The sequence below is a fragment of the Elgaria multicarinata genome, chromosome 11 (genome assembly GCF_023053635.1).
Source record: "Elgaria multicarinata webbii isolate HBS135686 ecotype San Diego chromosome 11, rElgMul1.1.pri, whole genome shotgun sequence".
NCBI classification, from domain to species: Eukaryota; Metazoa; Chordata; class Lepidosauria; order Squamata; family Anguidae; genus Elgaria; species Elgaria multicarinata.
In genome coordinates, this window is record NC_086181.1 from 48,127,333 (window position 1) to 48,145,561 (window position 18,229).

Here is an 18,229-nt window from a genome sequence, read left to right on the forward strand (position 1 = left end):
GCCTCTGAGGAATGAGTCCCTTCTAAGGGCTCATGTCCCTCTTCCTTGGGACGATGCCCTCCTTCCTTCCTCGAGGCCCTCATTCTCCGTGACTGCAGGGAGCTGTCACCGGTGGAGTGGGACGCTGCTGTTAAGGTCCCTGGAGGTCTCATCTAGCAACCCCTCTGCCTCTTTTAGCTTCTCCAGGTCAGAAACCTTGGCGTCAAGGGAACAAACTTGTTCCCGGAGATCCAGGAGCTCATTTCACCGAACACACGCCTAAGGCAATGGAACCAGTTCCCTACTCTCCCACACTCGAGGCCTTCAAGAGGCAGCTGGACAACCACCTGTCAGGGATGCTGTAGGGTGGATTCCTGCACGGAGCAGGGGGTTGGACTCGATGGCCTTGTCGGCCCCTTCCAGCTCTGCTATTCTAGGATTCTATGACTTCTGTCCAGCCGGCAGATAGTTGTACATGCGGCACTCAGTGCAATACACTGGGAAGCCCCCACAGCCTTGCTGGCTTTCTGCATTCATAACTGTTTTTTTTTTAAATATTTTAATTATTTCTGTTATAGGGCTTGTTTACGAGGAGTTTGTCACTGGGAGAAGGTAGAGAGTTTATTTAGAGCTTAGTGTCTGCTTGTTTTTAATTTAAAGTTACTGACTGTGAGTGGGGAAGGGAATTCTTCGCTCTGCCCTAGTCACCTCACCCTGATGCTAAACTCGCTGCAGTGAATCTGATTGGAGGACCTTGTTTGAAAAGCAAGGCGATCTGGGAGCGAACCCCTGACCAGCAGTAGCTCCCAGGGGCTGGGGATGGGGGCCCCAGACTTCCCAACTGCACCAAGGTCAGAATGACCCCCAACGGCACAGGTTGGCAGGATGGGCTGTCCGGCTTAGGGTCGTAACATTGGCACCACGACTGAGGGGCCTGTAATGCGCATATCTAGGTACACCGGAAGCTCCTTTTGCATTCATTGTATTGTAATGCAAGGATTTTTCAGAATTGCAATCTGATTCCGAGGGCCTGCCCTACTGGGAAGGTGCAAAGGAAGGAAGGAAGGAGAGGAAAGGCAGAGGCCTTTAGAGGAAGCCCTCTGAAGTGAAAAACCCAGCCCTTTTCCCCCAGACGCGGTGGGGGCTTAGCAGGAGCTCTCCAGGAGGAAGAAAATGCAGCCTGCAGGTGCTCAGACACACCGTTCTCCTTCTTCCTTCACTTGTTCCAGGTGGGAAACTCCCCAGTTGAAACGCTACCCAGGCTGAGCACCCTCTAAGTAGCCTCTGCCCGACTGCCTGCCGAGGACCAGACGTCTCTCTCTCTCTCTGCCTGCTTTCCCCTCCTGAAGGAGATGCTGCCGTGTCCCGTGGGCCCCCCTCTGCTCATCGCCCTCCTGACCTTCTCGGCGGTGGCAGCCGCAGCCACGGATCCCCCAGAGCTCTGTGAACAGGAGATGAACAAGATCAAGGACCTGCTCCAGGTGAGCTGCGTGGCGAAGGGGCTGACCAGCATCCCTCCCGGGCTGCCCAAAGACACCGGTATTCTGCTACTGAGCTCCAACCGCCTGGCCCAGGTCTCCATGGCCTCCTTCCATCACCTGACACAGCTGAGGGAGCTGGACCTGTCGAACAACAGCCTGGCGGCCCTGGAGACCAAGGGGGCCCCTCTGCCTGGCCTCCAGCTGCTGCTGCTGTCCCACAACGCCCTCCAGCGCCTGCCCGCCTTGCAGGGCTTGCCCGACGTGACGCGCCTGGCCCTGGGCCACAACGCCATCTCCCAGCTGCCCCAGGGAGGCTTCCGGGGCCTGGGGCATCTGCTGGACCTGGAGCTCCAAGGCAACCGTCTCCAGCACCTGCCTCCGGGAGCCTTCGAGGGCTTGGACAGCCTGAAGGACCTGGACTTGTCGGATAACAGCCTGGAGTCGCTGCCCGGGGAGCTGCTGGCCGGGCTGAGCGTGCTGGAGATCCTGCGGCTGGAGAGGAACCGGCTGAAGAACGTGCCGGACGGCTTCTTCCCGGAGAAAAAGATTTTCGCCTACGTCTACCTGGTCGGGAACCCCTGGGTCTGCGACTGCCGGCTGGCGTACCTGCGGGACTGGATCCTGGAAAATGAGTTCAGCGTGTACACGCGCACCCCTGTCTGGGAGAGGGGCCTTTTGAAAGAGACCACGGAGAACGAACCCGAGAGTGTCACGTGTGTGGCCCCCGCCGGAGAGAAGGGAAAACCCGTCATGCACTTCAAGGCTGCCTGCGGGGACGTGGCCATAGATGGGGGGGAGGAGGAGGAGGAGGAGGAGGAGGCTGCCACGCTGAAGCCCCCCAGCGCCACCCTGCAGGCTTCATCCGCCCCTCCTGCTGTCCTCACTGCCCGCGCTCTGAGCATGCTGGCAGCCACCACACCCACCGCAGCTGCCACCACCGCCCCCCCCCACCGCAGCTGCCGCCCCCCCCCACAGCTGCCACCCCCACCGCAGCTGCCACCCCCCGCCACCCCCACCGCAGCTGCCGCCCCCACCACCGCAGCTGCCGCCCCCACCGCAGCTGCCACCCCCACCGCAGCTGCCACCCCCACCGCAGCTGCCACCCCCACCGCAGCTGCTGCCACCCCCACCGCAGCTGCCACCCCCACCGCAGCCTCCCCCACCACAGCTGCCGCCCCCACCGCAGCCACCCCCACCGCCACCGCAGCCACTGAGCGCCCAAGCGCTGCAGAACCGCCCCACACAACACCTGCCCTTCCCCCCCCCACCTCACTGACCCCCAGCACCCCCACCGCCGGCCAGCCAGCAGCTCCCGCAAAGACGCTGGCATGGCTCCTCCCAGCCAGGCAGGCCACCGAGAGCCCCTTCATTACGGCCCGGCCCACCACAACGCCCCAAACCACCCCCCGCCCAGCTGGGATGACCACCCCTCCTGCCAGCACCTCGTCCCTCCCCCCACCCAGCCCTCCGTCCCCGGTCCCCCCCTGCCCACCCCCCGAGCCCTCCGTCCGCTGCTCGTGCCCTGTGCTGCTGCCGCCGCCAGCCAGGGCGCTGGGGAGAGACCCTCCCCCGCGCCCGTTTCCAGCGACCTGGGCGGGCTGGCTGGCGGGCCGCTGCTGCGCCCTGCGCCTGGCCCTGTACCTGGCCTGCCTGGGGCTCATGGTGCTGCTAACCCTGGCTGCGCTATGCTGGCTGGCGTGGAACTACCTGAGCTGGTACCGCCCAGCTCTGCAGAGGCCCCCGGGGCCCCGTCTGGTCAGGGCCCAGCAGCCGACGGAGGCCACGCCCAGAGGGGGGCAGCTCAGGGGCAGCGAAGCGTCCCGGCCCCGGACCTACCGTGTCTGCAAGACGTTCACGATGGCCCCTTCCCACCACGTCACCTGGCTCCTCATCAGCCTGCCGGGGCCTGCAAAGCCGTGGCCCCTGGGGGGCAGGCAGGGCCAGGTCTCTTCATACAGCTTGGATCGGGGGAGGGATGCCATCGGGGCCGTGCGGGTGAAGTATGCCACCTCCTCTTTGTAGAGGCCCAGAGATCCCACATTTGTGGGTGGGGGGGGGGGGACAGCACTGGTGGGCAACCCTATGCCCTCCAGATGTCATTGGGCTACAGTTCCCATCATCCCTTACTGGCTGTGCCGGCTGGGACTGATGGCCCTCGTGAGCCCAACACCATCTGGAGGGCCACCTGATTCCCACCCCTGCACGATGAGTTAGCACAGAGGCTGGGAGCCCAAAGGCCCAGGAGAGGGGCTGGAGCGGGCCTTGATGCCTCCCTCGGGGGATCCCGGCCAGTGTCCGCGTCTCGACAGTCTGGCCCGATAAGATGCTTTTGAATGAACTCAAGAGGGGTACGTGGGTGTGTCAAAAACTGATGCCCCCTGGAGAATTAACCAGGCCGCGGAGGTGTGGCAGAGCCATGCCCAGAAGAAAAGGAAGTGGCTGCAGTAGTGGGCGTTCCCACAGGGCCCAGCTCCTTCATTCTGGGCCTGAGGCAGAGAGTTCCACCGGTTAACACAGGAACGGGGTTCGTTGGTTGATCCTTTCCTTTTGTATCCAGGCTCCAAAGTGCCGCGTGCCCCCGGGTTCTGCGCTGAGGCCTGAAGCTGGCTGGGTAGCCCTCCCTCCCCGGCCACCCCAGGGCCCCCTCCTTCCCATGCCGCTTTGCTTCCTCACCTCCCCCCCAAAAGCTGACAGCTTAACGTCTCGTTGACTCTGTTGCTGCGCTGCGGGGATCCCTGCACACCATGGGAAACCAGCCAGCCACGCTGCCCCTGCCAGCCTCACCAAAGCGGAGCGAGGGGCCTGGGTGCCGCCACGCTTTGACTCGATAGATCCCACACGCCTCCGCCCCCAAGGTGAAGGCGGAAGCCGTCAGCTCCCCTGCCGGAATCGCGCCACTTCCAGACGTCATGTGTGAATCTTCACCATCTTCTACCGAGCACAGCCACCGCCGCCGCCTTTTGGATCCGAGAACACGCGGCCCCCACCCCGAAGGGCACCGCAGCCACAGCTGCCCGTGGCGAGGGGAGCAGAGGGTCCAGGGGAGCCTCCTCGTGGCCAGGAGAGCTCCCTTCTTGGCCCTGACCGGAGCGTGCCTGGGCACAGCGGCAGCCCCAGGAGAGCTGCCTGCCTGGGCGGGCGGGCGGAGGCCGAGGTGGTCAGGTGGGCTGGAAGCTTCATGCCTTTGAGCCACTTTAGCCATGTCAACTTTCTTGGGGGTGCTTTTAACGCTCCACATAAACATTAATTCCCTGAAATAAATTGGATGTTGCTGTGCGAAAGCCCCCCTCCTGTGCCTTGAGCTCATTCACCTGTGGGCGACGCCTGCTAGGCCTGGGGGGGCTGGAGGTTTGCATTAGCAAGTCCGGATTGGGGCGCTCCAAACGCAGGCTGTTCACAGTTTAGATGGCAAAATTGAATTTCTTAAAATGAGGGTGGGGGTTGGGAGAGGCCCGGCCCACATCCTCAGGGGGCCCCACGGCGTGCTCCTGCCTCACGCTTAGGCCGGATGGCTTGCTGGCCTCTCCCCAGTGGCCGGGAGTGGGGCGCTGCTGCCTTCTCCTTCCTACGCCATCCCATGGCCGGACTGCCCTTGCAAGAAGCCTCTGCTCCGCCCTGCACTCCCACGGGGCCTGTGTGTGTGGGGGGGTCTCCCTCTGAGGCACCAGATCTAGCCCCCACCATTGGGCGCTCCTGCTTTTGACGCAGCCCCCCTTCACTCCCCTCGCCCCCCCCCAAACTTCTCTGGCTCACCCTGTCACTGAGCCACAATTGCTTGTGAGGTGGCTCACTTCCAAATCCTCCCCACGGGGCCTTCTCCGGACACCAGGAGGGCCCCCCCCCGGGAGGCAACGCCACATCAAGCACAGCCCCACGGCCATCTGCCCCCCCTCCCACTGAGGACAGCCCCAGCCGACCTTCTTGCTCACGGCAACGAAAAGGAGCGTGGGCCACACCAGCAGCAGTCACGGATTTTGGCTCTTTTATTAACAGATGAAATGCCAAGGCCACCGCTGAGTTTTGGAGGGTGGGGGGCGGGCGGCTCCCTTTTTCCAGCGGAGATGGGCTGGGTGCGGAGGAGGAACATGTACAAATGCAAGCAAATACGCAAGAAGCCCAGTGGCCCAAGGAGGGCTCGCCTCGAGGCCCCCCACCCCCCCCATCTCTTGGCCGGCATCTCCACAGCAGAACCCTAAACCCAGCAAGGAACCAAGGGGCTGGGGGGGGGGGGAACATCGGCCGGGACCTGAGCACAGCCCCCACCGGCAGGCATCCCAGGGCGACTGGGAAACCCTGCTCAGCCCTGGGCTTCCCCCGTCCCCACTCCAGACCCACCGACCCCCCTGATGAGCTGGGCCATTAAAGTGCTTTGTTAGTTCATTACTTGAATCGCCATTACAAAAGAAGGGTAATTAAAGCAAAATATACACAGCTCCCCCCTTGGTGGGGGTAGGAGAGAATCCTGATATACATCCACATATATCCCCATGGCTTGTGGGGGGGGGGGGCGGAGGGGCGGAGTCCCCCCCCCCCCATTCTCAGCCGGTAGAGCTGCAACATGGACCTGACGCGTCGTGTGCGAGAGAGAGAGGAAGGCGGCTGATGCGGGGGGGGGGGCATGAGTGGGTCACATGCTACGCGGGTGTTTCACAAGTCAGCTGCTGGGGGGAGAAAGTGGGGCTGGGGGGGGCACCAGCTGCGCTGCTCAGATCACAGTTTCCAGGAGGCTCTCCAGTGTGTGTAGGGGGGGGGGGGGTTGGGGTGGGAGGAGGGAGAGAGCTGTGCGGGGCAGGGTGGGTGGGAAGGGGGCCCAATCCAGGAGAACAGCCGCGCTCGCTCGCTCCCTCCCTCCTCCTCGAGGGGCAGCCCTCCAGCTGCTGCAGCAGCCCCTTCCCCACAAGCTGCTGGGCGGGAGGGGGGGGACATTCCTCCACCAACTCAAAAAAGGGGATGTGGACTCCCAGCTGTTTTCTTTATTTACATGATTTGGCTTTGATCATCCACTTCCTGGCTGCCCCCTCCAATCCTGCAAGGGCCACAGAAACGCTGCTGCAATCTGGGATTGGGACGGCCGGACGGACACGGGGCTCCTGCCGGCTGCCCTGCAGAGGGAGCGCTGCCGAGATTCCCCCGGGGATGCCTACTCAGGGAGTCCTCCCTCGACCTGCTCCCAGGGAGGCCGGGAGAGTAAGTGTGTGTGTGGGGGGGGGCAGAGGCCTCACCCCCCTGCCTCAAAATGGCGGCAAGGGGAGGCCGAGGTCAGGAATGAACCGCCAAGGCGAAGGTCTCGTGGGCCGCGCTGCTCCGGTTGGTCCGCCGCCTGAGCGCAGTGGGGTTCCGGCCACGCTGCTCCTCCTCCGCCTCATCCCGTTCCTCCTGGTGTGGCGGGGGGTTGGGGGGGGGCTGGATGAGGCCCCTCCCTCACCAGTTCATGATGCAGTTCCTGTTCAGCGTCATGAAGTACACCTGGCTGCTGCCCCCAGAGCGCACCGAGGCAAAGAACACCTGAGGGAGGGAGGGAGGGAGGAGGTTTGACATGCCCAGCGGCTGGGCCCCGATCCCCCAGAAGAATCGCGTGGATCCCGCCACGCATCTAGCGGTTTGCTCTCTTCCCTCGGATCCCAGCTCTTCACACAAGCGGAGCCGGGATCAGGCCTCATGGCCGAGGCAGAGCGGCCTCTCCCACATCGCCCCTGCTGAGCCAGGATTTGCAAGGAGTCCCTAGATTCAGACACGAGGGAGGGGCGCTTGACAGGCACAGGCCCAGGCACAGGCCCAGGCCCTCCCCCATATGAGCCCCAGAGGCAGGGCTGGGACGGCTGGCCCACGCCTGCTCACCACTGGGAACCAGGGGGCGGGGGGGGGGCAGCCCCATGAAGAGCTCAGGAAGGGGCCTTTGGATCTGGGCTCCTTCCCTTCGCCACTGCAGTCTGCTTGGTAGGGTGGGGCGGGGCGGGGCGAGCCCTCCCGGGGGCCCACAGGAGCCCTGACTCAGAAGACCTGGGGGGGGGGGACACACACACGTTCCTGCCAGCTGACCCACCTTGTCGTTGCGCTCACACAGGAACTTCAGCCGCTGGGCCCGCTTGTGCATGAAGACGCCGTCCAGGTGGCCCGTCTCCACCGAGCGGATCTCAATGGCTTTCTCCCCCCAGCCCATGATCTGGTTGGAGCAGATGTACGCTGGGGGGGGACGGGGGGACGGGACAGCCGTGAGCCAGCTGCGCTGGGCCCAGGAATCCCACCCGCTGCCCTCCTTCCCTCCCAGGAGGCCCGGCCCGCAGCCCCTTCCCCACGCCCCCTCCCGGCTCACCTACGGAGGTGGGCATCTCTCCCCACTGCAGCACCACGTCCTTGATGATGCGCCCGTAGGTGTTGACGTAGACGCCCTCGTCCTCGTAGCAAAGCAGCATCTCCATCCCTTCCGTGTTGGGCAGGAAGATGATGGCGTGGGGGGTGATCTGCGACTGGATCTGGGGCAGGGGGGAGGAGGAGGAGGAACGGGGGGGGGCTTACTGAATTGCCCACGTGGACGCGGCCCGCAGCTTGTGGCTCAGCCACGGCGAAGGCTGCTGTCCCCCCCCCCCGGCGCCCCCTGGGCCTGGGACTCACGTGCACGGGGATATAGATGTCGTAGTTGTTCCCTGAGTCCACATCGATGGCGTGGAAGCCGGCGCAGGAGCCGTAGATCACTTTGAGCCGCTGGCCTTCCTCCACGGTCAGCTCCACCAGCAGCGGCCGGTGCGGCAGGTCAGCAAAAGACTAAGAGGCAGCCGGGGGTGAGGCGGGGGCCGACGCGAAGGGCACCGCGGCCTCAGGCTTCGGGGCTCCGTTCGCCTGACCGAGGAGTGCTCAAGACCCCCAGCCGTCCGCCTGGGCAGCGCCCTACGCCCCCCCCCCAGGAAGACCCAGGCGAGTCAGGGCTGGGGAATCCACCCCAGACGCCCCCCCCCCCGGATATTCCAGCCCAACGTTATCTCCTTTCCCCCTACTATGGGGGGGGGGAGGGAGGAGGTTTGCGCTCCCCCTGCCGACTTGCAGGTTTCACTGCACCCCAGAGTGCCCAGAAGCTGCCCACCCCCACCCCCACCCGAGGCTCAGAGCCCTGAATCCCCGCCCCCTCAGCCTCCGAGTACCTTGAAGGCCATGAACTTGTGATAGGGCTTCGGGGCCCAGGCGTACACCTCCACTGAGTTCTTGAGCGCAATAACCAGGAACTTGATCCGCTCGTACTTGACTGTGGGCGAGACGAGGCGGGCCGGAGTCAGACGGGAAAGCGCCGCGGGCCGGAGCCAACGCTTCCCAGCTCAAGGGGCCGGTCCGCTGGGGCCCAGGGAGAGACGAGGCACCTCCCAGGGGCGGCCGCTGCGGAGGCCGAGTATTCCTTGCTCAAAGCCGGATTCCGCGTCTTGCCGGATGACCCGCAACCATTTTGGCAGCCAGCCAGCCAGCCAGCCAGCCAGGGGGGCCGTGGCAGAGGGCCTTCCCGTGGCTTACCCACGCGATAGTGGACGCAGCCCTCCATGTCCCCCACGGTGGTCCAGCCTTGCTTCTTCTCCACTTCAGGGTCGTTGTGCAAAATCTTGTTCCGCAGCCAGGAAAGGTAGTAGACACGGAGTTTGTTTCTCTTCCCTGAGGACGGGAGGGAGAAAGAACGTTATTCACCTGGAGGGGCCGCCGGGGCGGAGGGCGAGGGCAGGAGCCGGACTCAAAAGGAGATGGGGGGGGCATTGGGGGGGGGAGTTGTGCTTGAGTGGCTCCCCGGCCCCTCCAGGCATCGCCCCTGCCTCTGCCTGCTCCACAGCGCTGCCAGGAACACGGGGCCAGGTGGGGAGGGGCAGCCAACGGGGCCAGGCTCCGGGGGCTCAAGGGCCGCTTCTCTCACCAGAGATGGTGGTCAGGAGGTTGAGCCCTTCCAGGACGTCCATCTGCTGAAAGCGCCGGCGGTTGATAAGGCCGTAGACCTTCCCTTGCCCGCTGCGGTCCAGCAACATCAGCCCGTTCTCCGTTCCCACCAGCAAGTTGACCCCTGCAGGCACCGAGACGGGGGGGGGGGGGTTGAGCTGGGCTAGGAGCTGCCCCTCCCTCCTCCCCTTCCCCCCTCCCTCTTTCCGCACCCTCTCGCTCCCCCTCTCTCACCCCACAGGGCAGCACACAGGATCTCCGAGTTGAAGCGCTTCTTGTACTTCCGGATCTCCGGCGTGTCACTGTGGGGCCGCGTGTTGGTGGGGTTCACGTTGACCACCGAGCCTTTCCGGGCTTCGAGCTGCAGCTGCTCCAGCCGCCCCGGGTCAAATGCTGCGGGCGGGGGAGGGGGGGCGTCAGCTGGGGGAGGGGCGCCCAGCCTTTCTGCTCCAGGAGGGCCAGCTCTGCCGCAAGCCTGGCGGGGGGGGGGTGCGCACACACCCCAGCGCCCCACACGACCTGCCGCGGGGTTGAGGGATGGAGCGGGGTCTCAAGACAGGAGCACAAATTAAAAACTGGGCGCAGGCCTGGAGGAAGCCCTTCTGCGGGGTGCAGGTGGGGGTGAGAGCGGCCTCAGGGGGCCCTTGGCAGGAGCAGGGGGCTCAGGAGAGACAAGGGGGCGCCTCGTTTGCACTTTCCTTGCTGTAGGAGTTGGGAATGCTTTTTTGTAAGATGCCACATCTGCACACGTGGCCCCTGATCCCTTCCTCACGTGGGAAGAACCCGCCTCTCTCCCCCCACCCCCACCCCCGCATGGGGCCTCCCCCTCCTCCTCCTCACCAGTGATAGGGATGGTGTCTCCCCCTCCCGGGGAGCTCTGATAGATGCCGAGGTCCACAAACATGGTGAAGGAGCTTTTCCCAGGCGCCTTGACGAGCCCCCGAGACTGGTACTGTCAGAAGCAGGGAGGAAATGCAGCAGGTTAGGGCCCCCCCACCTGGCCGGCCCTTGGAGGAGAAGCCCCGGCACCAGACCACGGTGCTGTCCCGTCCATGTTTAAGAACGGGGGGGGGGCTTCTCCTCCAGCCCTGGGGGTCTCTAGCTAAGTGGCCTCCACTGCCAGAGGCTGCCCCCTTCTTCCAAGTAGCTGAGAGGGTGCTCCCCCTCCCCAGCAACCCACGCCCCCCTTCAAATCCTCACTTGCTAACGTGCAAATCCACCCCCCCATCGGATTTGGGCCCCTAAATCCCAATGAATTCTAACAGGGCTGTAACGGAGCACCCAAAGGCTCTGTTTTCCTGTTGCCCCTGCTGAGGAAGCGCCACGGCCAAGCGAAGGCGTCGGTGGCACAGGGAGACCCAGCGTCCCCCCGCTCTCTTTGCTGAAGCACCCCGCTCTCGCCTCTGCGGTCTCCCCATCTCCCCCCCCCCCGCCCCCGTCTCCCGGGCCCTTCCTCTGAGCTCACATCCGTAGGTGCGTCCTTGGCAGGGGAGGGGGAGCCGTTGCTGCTTTTGGCCTCCGTGGGCGAGTGGCTGGGCTGAACCACGTCGGGCAGGTTGGTGTAGCCGTTGCTGTCGCTGTGCAGGAGGCCACGCTCCTCCTCGGGGGTCTGGAGGAGGAAGAGGAGGAAGAAGAAGGGGGCCACGCTGAGGCAGAGGGAGAGACGCAGCCTCCGGCCCTGTGGGTGGGGGCTTGGGAGCAGGGACCGGGCTCGGGACCCCGGGCAGAGTCCGGGGCCTGGCTGGGCACGTTGAGCGTTTTCCGTTTAAAAAACAACGTCGCCAGCTTCTAGGCCTCCCTGTGGTGGAGGCCCAGGGCCTCAAAATAGGGCTCCCTGCATTTCTCTGCCGTGGGGCCCCATCAGTCCCACCAAAGGAACCCTCGCGATGGCACAGGAGGCTCGAAGGCCTAAACCAGCAGAGCATTTGGGGAGGTTCCGGCGTCACTGTGCCAGAGTGCCCCCTGGGCACAGCTCTCTCTCTGCCACGTCCACAGAGGCCGACCCACCCCAGCCGAGTCCTGAGAGGGGCGGCCCCCTGCATGGAAACCGGGCGGCCCCTTCCTCGGGTTTATCTATCAGGGAAAGGGCCGGTGGCCGAGAAGCCTCCGGGATCCCAAACGCCACTCTGCAGAGATTTAGTGAAACGAGGAGAGCGATAAGAACGTTCTACCGATCGTAGAATGACAGTAAGAAGGGGAACCGCTTCCTTTTATAGTTTCTGTTTGAACAGGTGCCTGCTATTGTAGTTGCGGACAATAAGCTGGTCGTACTCTGCACAATAGTTGAATAAAACAAAACTTCTAAAAAAATCTAAACCAGTGAGTAAGCTAGTGAATAATAAGCCAAAGTCAGGATGGGGCCACGGACACCAAAGCCGTTGGGCCTTGCTGGGACCACGGGCTCAAAGCAGGTGGTTTTACTGGGAGGGGGACGCTCTGCTGCTCCGCTCTGAAGGGTCCAGCTCTTTGGCCAAATTCCAGCCAAAGAAGCATGGAGCAGTCCTGAGGTGGAGAGGTGGGGAAGGGGCTCTCCCAAGCGGACCGTGGGCAGGAGGGGGGGAGGGAGGGGGGAGGGGGGGCCGGCCGGCTCACCCGCTGCACCAACATGGTGCCCTCGCCGTAAGAACTCTCTGAGCCGCCACTGCCGCCACCCGTCAAGTCCTCCACATCGTGCACCACCATCGTGCTCACGGAGTCCGTGTCGCCGTCCCTGGACAAGGGAGGCTGCAGGTCAGGCCACGCGCAGCAGCAGCAGCACCGGAAGAGGCCGCAGAAGGGCCCAGGTGAAGAGCCCGGTGGGACCGGGCCAAGGGGGGTGCCTCCCCTCGCCCAGCCTTCTCTCGCCCCCACGGGAGGCCCACCAGTAGGACGTGAGGACAGCGGCACGCGCCCACCCTCGCTCCCACGCAACTGGCGCACGGAGGCCTCCGAGGCTGGAGGAGCCCACGGGCCGTCGCGTCGGGAGCCACGGACAGCCTCCTCCGCCGGGGCTTTGTCCAGCGCCCCTCTAAAGCCCTCCAAGCCGGGCCTTCTCCAGCCCCCCACAGCATCCTGGGGCAGCGAACCCAACCGTTGAGCTCCGAAGAAGCCCTTCCTGGGATCTTGTCCCGAACCTCCCACCAACCTGTCCTAGGGGAGAAGGACCCCCGGGAGGGGGGGTCCCAGCGTCACGGGAGAGGGAGGAGCAGCCCTGTCCGCTTCTTCCATATCGTGCCTGATTTTGTGTCTCCCCTCGCAGGGGAGCGGCTGGAGCCCATTGGACCTTTTTCTGCCCCTCCCCCGGATCTGTAATCTCCTTTTTGGAACTACAGCGACCAGAACTCTACACGGGACTCCAAGAGGGGCTTCTTTATAAGGACAGTTCGATGTTGGTGATTTCACTTTGGAACGCTTTTCTAGCCAGGTCTAACATGGCATTCACACGCTGGGCCGAGCTGTCCGTGGCGCTGCCCACCCAGACCCCAAGGCCCCCTCCTCCCCTGGCTCAGCCCCCAGGGGAAGCGGGGGCGTCTGGCCCCAGCCGGCAGCGTCGCCTTGCGCTTGCTTGCTGCGTCGAACGGAACGGCGCTCGCCTCGGGGACGCCCACAGCCTGGCGCTCTCTGCAAGCCCTGTTCGCTTTCGCCACCCGAGAGGGCTTGGTGCCCTCCTCCACCTCACCGCTCCCCCACCACTCCGCAGAGGGGGATGTGGGGCGGGGGGAGCAGGTGCAGGGTGCTCGTTTACAGCATGGGACAGTCGCTTCCTGCCGGGGGGGGGGGGTCGCCCAGGCCTGCCCACGAGCCCCGAGCGGATTGGGGCAACGCATGCACCCCACCGCCACCGCCGCCGCTCGACCCACCGAGCCCCCGGGGTGTCCGTGCCAGTCTCAGAGTGCTCTCCCTCGGCCTCCTCTTCCTCCTCCTCTTCCTCCTCGCTGGAGTCCATCTCCTCACTGGAGGAGGAGTAGTCCATGGCCTTCTTGAGGGGCTTGGGGGCCGCCTCCTCCGGCCGCTCCTTCAGCAGCACAAAGTTCTGGGCAGGGAGAGAAAGGGGCTGTGTGGGTGGGGGCCGCCCGTTCAGGCAAGGCCAGGAGAGCAGCAGCACACCGAAAGCAGCACACCACGCCAGCAGCCAGAGCCACGAGAAGGGTTGCCCGGGAGGCCCACGCCGGCACGGAGACCTCAGGACCACAGCACGGCAGGCAGGCAGTTGCCCAGGGCCAGCACCCTCTTCTTCCCCTGGCGGCCCAGGCCTTTCCTCCCACGCCTCCAGAGCCCAGGCTGGAGTCCCGGCCCCTCTCCTGCTTCACCTACTCAGGGGGCCCCTGCTGTCACAGCCCTCAGGAGGGCGGGTGGTGGTCGTGGGGCAGGCTGCGCTGGCTAGGGGGTGGGGTGGGGGATCAAGGCCAGGACCCCTGGGTCCTGAGGGTGTGTGTGCATGTGAAGTCGGCATGCACTGCCTGCTGCTCAGGCACACTGGGGGGGGGGCAGACCTCACCGGCTGCACCCCACTGATGGCACGGGGGGGGGAGGGAGGGAGGGAGGGAGGGAATCAGCTTGTGCTGCCTTCTAGGCCCCGTATCCTTGGGTCACCCTCCCTGCCCTGCAAGCCTCCGCCTGGAAGCCAAAGCTACTGCCCCCCACCAAGAGCTGAAGGGAGAAAGTGCACGGTCAAAGGTGTGCATGTGTGGGGAGGCACGGTTGCAAGCGTCCCTTGGGTGGGTCACGGAGGGGGGGGGGAGGGCGGCATCACCCTCAAGCGAAGGAGCAGCCCAGCGACTCTTAGAGGGCTGCCATGGCAGAGCGGGGAAGAGACACAGGGGGGGGGGGGCAGGCAGACACTGCAAGGGGGGGGGGGAGGGAGGGAGGGAGGGAGGGGCACTAACCTCTCCGATTGCCCGCTTATAGCTCTGAGCCGTGCAGAGGGGAAGAGGGGGGAAAGGAAGGAAGAGAGAAAAGGCAGAACGGTTAAGGCCCCGCTGCCACCAGGCGCCCCACAGCCAGTCACCCGGCCGTTTGCTGCCCGCCCTGGTCAGTAGGGGCCCACGGAGTCCGGAGGGTGGTGCGCCTTCAGAGCAAATTCCTAGTCCTCACTGAGGTGGAGGAAAGAGCGGGGGAGGGGGGCTCCTCCAGGGCCAAAGAGCAGGACCTGGCCAGCCCCAATCAGCCCCCACCCAACGCGGAGTCTTAGGCCCAGATTTTTATCTGAGTCCATGAGAAAAAATGCGGGCAAAAGACCCCCCCACACACACAATTCAATCACAGAGCCCAACTGGACCGTTGAGCCCCAGGGCCGCCCCCTCCACCTACCTCTTCCCTTTCCCCTCTCAGGACTAGCCAGTCTCGGCCAGGCCCCCCCGCCCACAAGCGTGCTGCCCTGCCATGGAGCCCAGTGCCCCTCCCCACACCCCCAGGGCCGCTGTGCAGCGCCCTCCCCCACAACACCACTGTACTCACTGCTGGCCGGCCGGGCCGGGAGCGATGGTCGTCCGCCTTGGGCTTGTTCCCTTGTGGCAGGATGGGGGCACTGTCCAGCTTCAGGGGAGCTGCAGGAGAGGCCAAAGGGGTCAGAGCAGCCCGAGGGGGGAGGCGTCCTGGACACGGACACCCCCCCCACACCCACACCGATAGCCAACATTCCCAGCTTACGGACCTGGTCACGATGCAGAGTTTGCCTGCTCTCTGCAGAGCCCTGAAGCCAATGGGCATCCTGAGCCCTGAATGGCACGACTGGGCGCCCGCTTTGCTCTTCCCAGCTGTCACCGGCCTGCTCCCGCCCAGAGGGGCCGCCTTGGGCTCCCGGCCTCTGCCCAGCCCTCCCTCCCCCACCCCCTCATGGCAGGGGAGCTGGGGCCCACCAGGCGGATTGGTCTCCCTCCTTCTCTACAGTCCACAGAGACCCACCAGCACATCACACGCATTTGCCCAGTGCCCGCAAGAGTCAAGGGGAGGCACGTTGGGGCCAGAGATCCGCGCTCACGGAGGAATTAAGAACATCAAGAGCAGCAGCAGCTGGATCAGGAGAAAAGGCTCCACCTGGTCGCCCCCCCCCCATGGGACGCAGCTGTGAGGAAGGCGGGTTCTATGCAGGGGACCCAAACCCAAGCACCCACTTTCGCCCCGCCCCCCATATAGAAGTCTAGGGTGCAGACACCCTTGGCACAGCATGCAAGGTCACATCTGTCCCATCTGGAAAAGGAAACTATCAGGTTAGAATTGATGACTCAAAGGATCCGGGGGCCGGAGAAAAAACCCTGATGTGGAAATGGGGGGGGGGGGAGATTTCCTTTAGCAAAGCTGAAGGAGCCCTTCCCTCAACACAGAACAGATGCAGGAGATGTGGTGAGGGCCTCCGGCAGAGGGGGCTTCCAAAGGGGGAGGGGGAGTAGACAAAGAGATGAGGGGGGGGAGGGGGGTTCCCAACGGACAGGGCCAGGTGCCACCTCCACCCTCAGGAGCTAAACTCCTCTGAACAGGCAGAGTGACTCGGAGGCAGGATACTGGGCCAGAAGGACTAGCATTGAGCAGGGGGTTGGACTCCATGGCCTTATAGGTCCCTTCCACCTCTGCTATTCTATGATTCTATGACCCATCTTGGTCTCATCCAGCAGCCAGACTTTGCTGAGCCCTCACCGCCTGTATCCCTAGGATGGATGGTGTTGTGCTGGAAACCTGGAGCCCCGGACCGGGATGTCAGTGAAGGCACCTGCGACTGCCAGGGGCGGGCAGGCAGGCAGGCAGGCAGGCAGGCAGGCAGGGAGGGAGCAGCCTCCTTCATCGCACGCACGCACGCACGCACGCACGCACGCACCCCCCCCCCTCACGCAGCAACGGCCCTCACCTCCTCCACGGTTGCGCTCCAGCGAACCTGCTTGGGGTAGGTTGGCGCCCCCTGCTTGCAGCAAGCTGTCTGCGCGCTCCCAGCCGGGGTCACTCCTCCGCAGGTCGGGGTTGCTGTGAGGGGCAGAAGGGAGGCCTGCCTCAGCCTGCGGCCACCAGATCGCCCGGCCGGGCCAAGGCCTCCTGCGCCGCCCCCACCGTGCCCAACTCGGCAACCCGCTCCTCCTTTGCCTGCCAGCAGCCCGACACCACAGCGCCCGTCACCGCACAGAGAGAGAGAGAGAGAGAGCAGGGAGGGAGGTTGGGAGGGAGGCAGGGGGAACCACCGCCGAGAAAGCCGGGCCCTTCCAGAGAGAGCCGCCCCCGCAGCGTCCAAGCGACCGCCAGTGTGGAGCTCCATTACCTACTGGCGTTTGGCCCGGAAGCCAGCGGGTCCCGGGACGGGGTCCGGCCTGCCGCCTGGGGGAGAGCAGGGACTGGCCAAGGAGCGCCCCACTTGGGGCCCCTCTCCAGCCGGCTCTGCATGTGGATATGCCACGCAGACTTGCTACGGGGTCTGTGGAGGGGAGCAGAAGCACGTCAAGGGACTGCCGGGGGGGAGCGCGGGAAGGGATGGGGGCCGTGTCACGGCCAAGCGGCGAACGGTCGCAGCAGGACAAACGTGGGCAGGGGGTGGCCCCTCATCGGTGGCTGCAGGGGGAGCTGGCTAGGCACATTCGGGGACCGATGGGGGACGGACTGTTGCCTCTACGGTCCAGACGGCCTTGGCGTGAGACACCCAACGGACCTTCCTGCAAGGCGGGTGGCAGGGGTTCCAAACCGGCCGCTCCCAGGGAAAGAACCCAGGTGTCCTGGCTCCCACAGCCCGTCCCCTCCGGTGCTCTCGGCTCACCCGGCCGCCCCGACCTTTGCCATCTCTCCCCGCCAAAACATTCAGCTTCCATCTCAGGAACGAGGCCCAGGGACACGGGCAGCTCCCTCCCCCCACGCAAGGCCACAGAAGGGCTGGTTACCTGGCACGGACGGCATGGACCGGCCTGATGCCGCCGCCGACACCGCCGCTCATTGCCCCGCTGGTGTTGAGTGCCGTTGCTATGGAGGACGTCCGCTGGGGAACCTGGAACAGAGCCGTCTCTTGAAGGAGGGGCCAGACGGGCCGGGATCGGGGCCCCCGGGCTCAAGCCCCGCCTTGGCTACAGGCACCCTGGATGGCGCTGGGGGAGCGGATCTCGCCGGACTCCGGTTCTCCTTCAGGAAAAAGGGGGGGGGTTCTCCCTCCCTCCCTCCGCCCCTCCCACGGGTGAATAAGCGGAACACTTTGGCCAGAGAAGCCAGTTGGAGCCCCCCCACCCCGCCAGCCCTGCTACCCACCCTGATGCTGTGCGGTGAAGATGACTCCCTGGCTGGGGAACCATCATGGGGGCAGGCAGGAGAGGAGAGAGCGTGCCTTGCTCCACATAGGCCGCCTTGGGCCAGCGAAGCAGCTAGGGCACGGAGGCAGCACCAGGCCATGGGCCTCACCTGAGCAGCAGAGGCTGCCGTCAGCCTGCACGGGCTGGAATGGCCTCCATGAGTTCCCCCACCCACCCTGTGGGCTAGGGGAGGGGGCACAGGGAGGAATCCCTGGTGGTGCCTCCAATCAGCAATCAAAGAGCACAGCAAAGGGGGGGGGAGCGAAGCGCTGAGAGCTTTGCCTGCCCTGCGTCCACCCCCCATCAAGGGAAGCCACCCGACAGGGGCCCTGGCCGGCCGGAGGAGTGCCCCTCCAGCAGCTGGGATGCAGGTGGGCGTTCCTGACCCCCTGCCAACACATTGGGGGGGGGAGGAGGAACCTTGGCTCTCAGGGGCGGCTTCAGTGCACCCTGGCTCAGTGCACCCAGGTGGCGTGGCCCCGCTCTATGCTGGCATTTGGGCCACGGAGGGTCGGAGCGGCTGTAAATGATGGATTGATTGCTGGCTGGCTGGCAGAGCTCCGTCCCAGGCAGGCAGATGCCCCCGGCTCTGCCCCTGACGGCAGCCCTGGCTAAGAGCACCGGAGGTGTGCT

The 18,229-nt window shown here is 64.9% G+C and overlaps 3 protein-coding genes across 12 annotated transcripts in view; 2 read left to right on the plus strand and 1 right to left on the minus strand.

The window, feature by feature from the left end:
* The first annotated feature begins 1,298 nt into the window (after nt 1-1,298).
* Nucleotides 1,299-3,482, plus strand: GP1BA (glycoprotein Ib platelet subunit alpha). The gene has a single exon (XM_063137242.1). It carries the CDS (start codon nt 1,332-1,334, stop codon nt 3,480-3,482), a length of 2,151 nt encoding a protein of 716 aa, XP_062993312.1. The 5' UTR covers nt 1,299-1,331.
* A 2,936-nt stretch (nt 3,483-6,418) lies between these two features.
* MINK1 (misshapen like kinase 1) overlaps nt 6,419-18,229 on the minus strand; it is a 42,703-nt gene continuing 30,892 nt past the window's right edge. For 4 of the 10 annotated variants that reach the window (XM_063138082.1, XM_063138078.1, XM_063138079.1 and 1 more), the window contains 15 exons: nt 17,198-17,301; nt 16,186-16,298; nt 14,802-14,890; nt 13,205-13,377; nt 11,958-12,075; nt 10,831-10,974; nt 10,206-10,317; nt 9,600-9,758; nt 9,346-9,489; nt 8,958-9,092; nt 8,597-8,697; nt 8,073-8,222; nt 7,774-7,933; nt 7,504-7,643; nt 6,419-6,965 (listed from right to left, as the gene is read on the minus strand). In XM_063138082.1, the coding sequence (XP_062994152.1) occupies nt 6,882-6,965; nt 7,504-7,643; nt 7,774-7,933; nt 8,073-8,222; nt 8,597-8,697; nt 8,958-9,092; nt 9,346-9,489; nt 9,600-9,758; nt 10,206-10,317; nt 10,831-10,974; nt 11,958-12,075; nt 13,205-13,377; nt 14,802-14,890; nt 16,186-16,298; nt 17,198-17,301 (1,926 nt within the window). In that variant the 3' untranslated portion in view covers nt 6,419-6,881. Of the gene's footprint in view, nt 6,966-7,503; nt 7,644-7,773; nt 7,934-8,072; nt 8,223-8,596; nt 8,698-8,957; nt 9,093-9,345; nt 9,490-9,599; nt 9,759-10,205; nt 10,318-10,830; nt 10,975-11,957; nt 12,076-13,204; nt 13,378-14,230; nt 14,255-14,801; nt 14,891-16,185; nt 16,299-16,587; nt 16,741-17,197; nt 17,302-18,229 lie in introns of all 10 variants that reach the window. The other 6 variants (XM_063138081.1, XM_063138080.1, XM_063138073.1 and 3 more) reach the window with 3 other exon arrangements.
* LOC134406585 (uncharacterized protein C17orf114-like) overlaps nt 8,195-18,229 on the plus strand; it is a 70,197-nt gene continuing 60,162 nt past the window's right edge. Inside the window, exon 1 of the mRNA XM_063138084.1 lies at nt 8,195-8,199. The gene's annotated coding sequence lies outside the window, so the exon portion shown is untranslated. The remainder of the gene's footprint in view (nt 8,200-18,229) is intronic.

Coding starts and splice junctions, on each gene's coding strand:
- GP1BA (XM_063137242.1), top strand. CDS start 1,332: ATGCTGCCGTGTCCCGTGGGCCCCCCTCTGCTCATCGCCCTCCTGACC.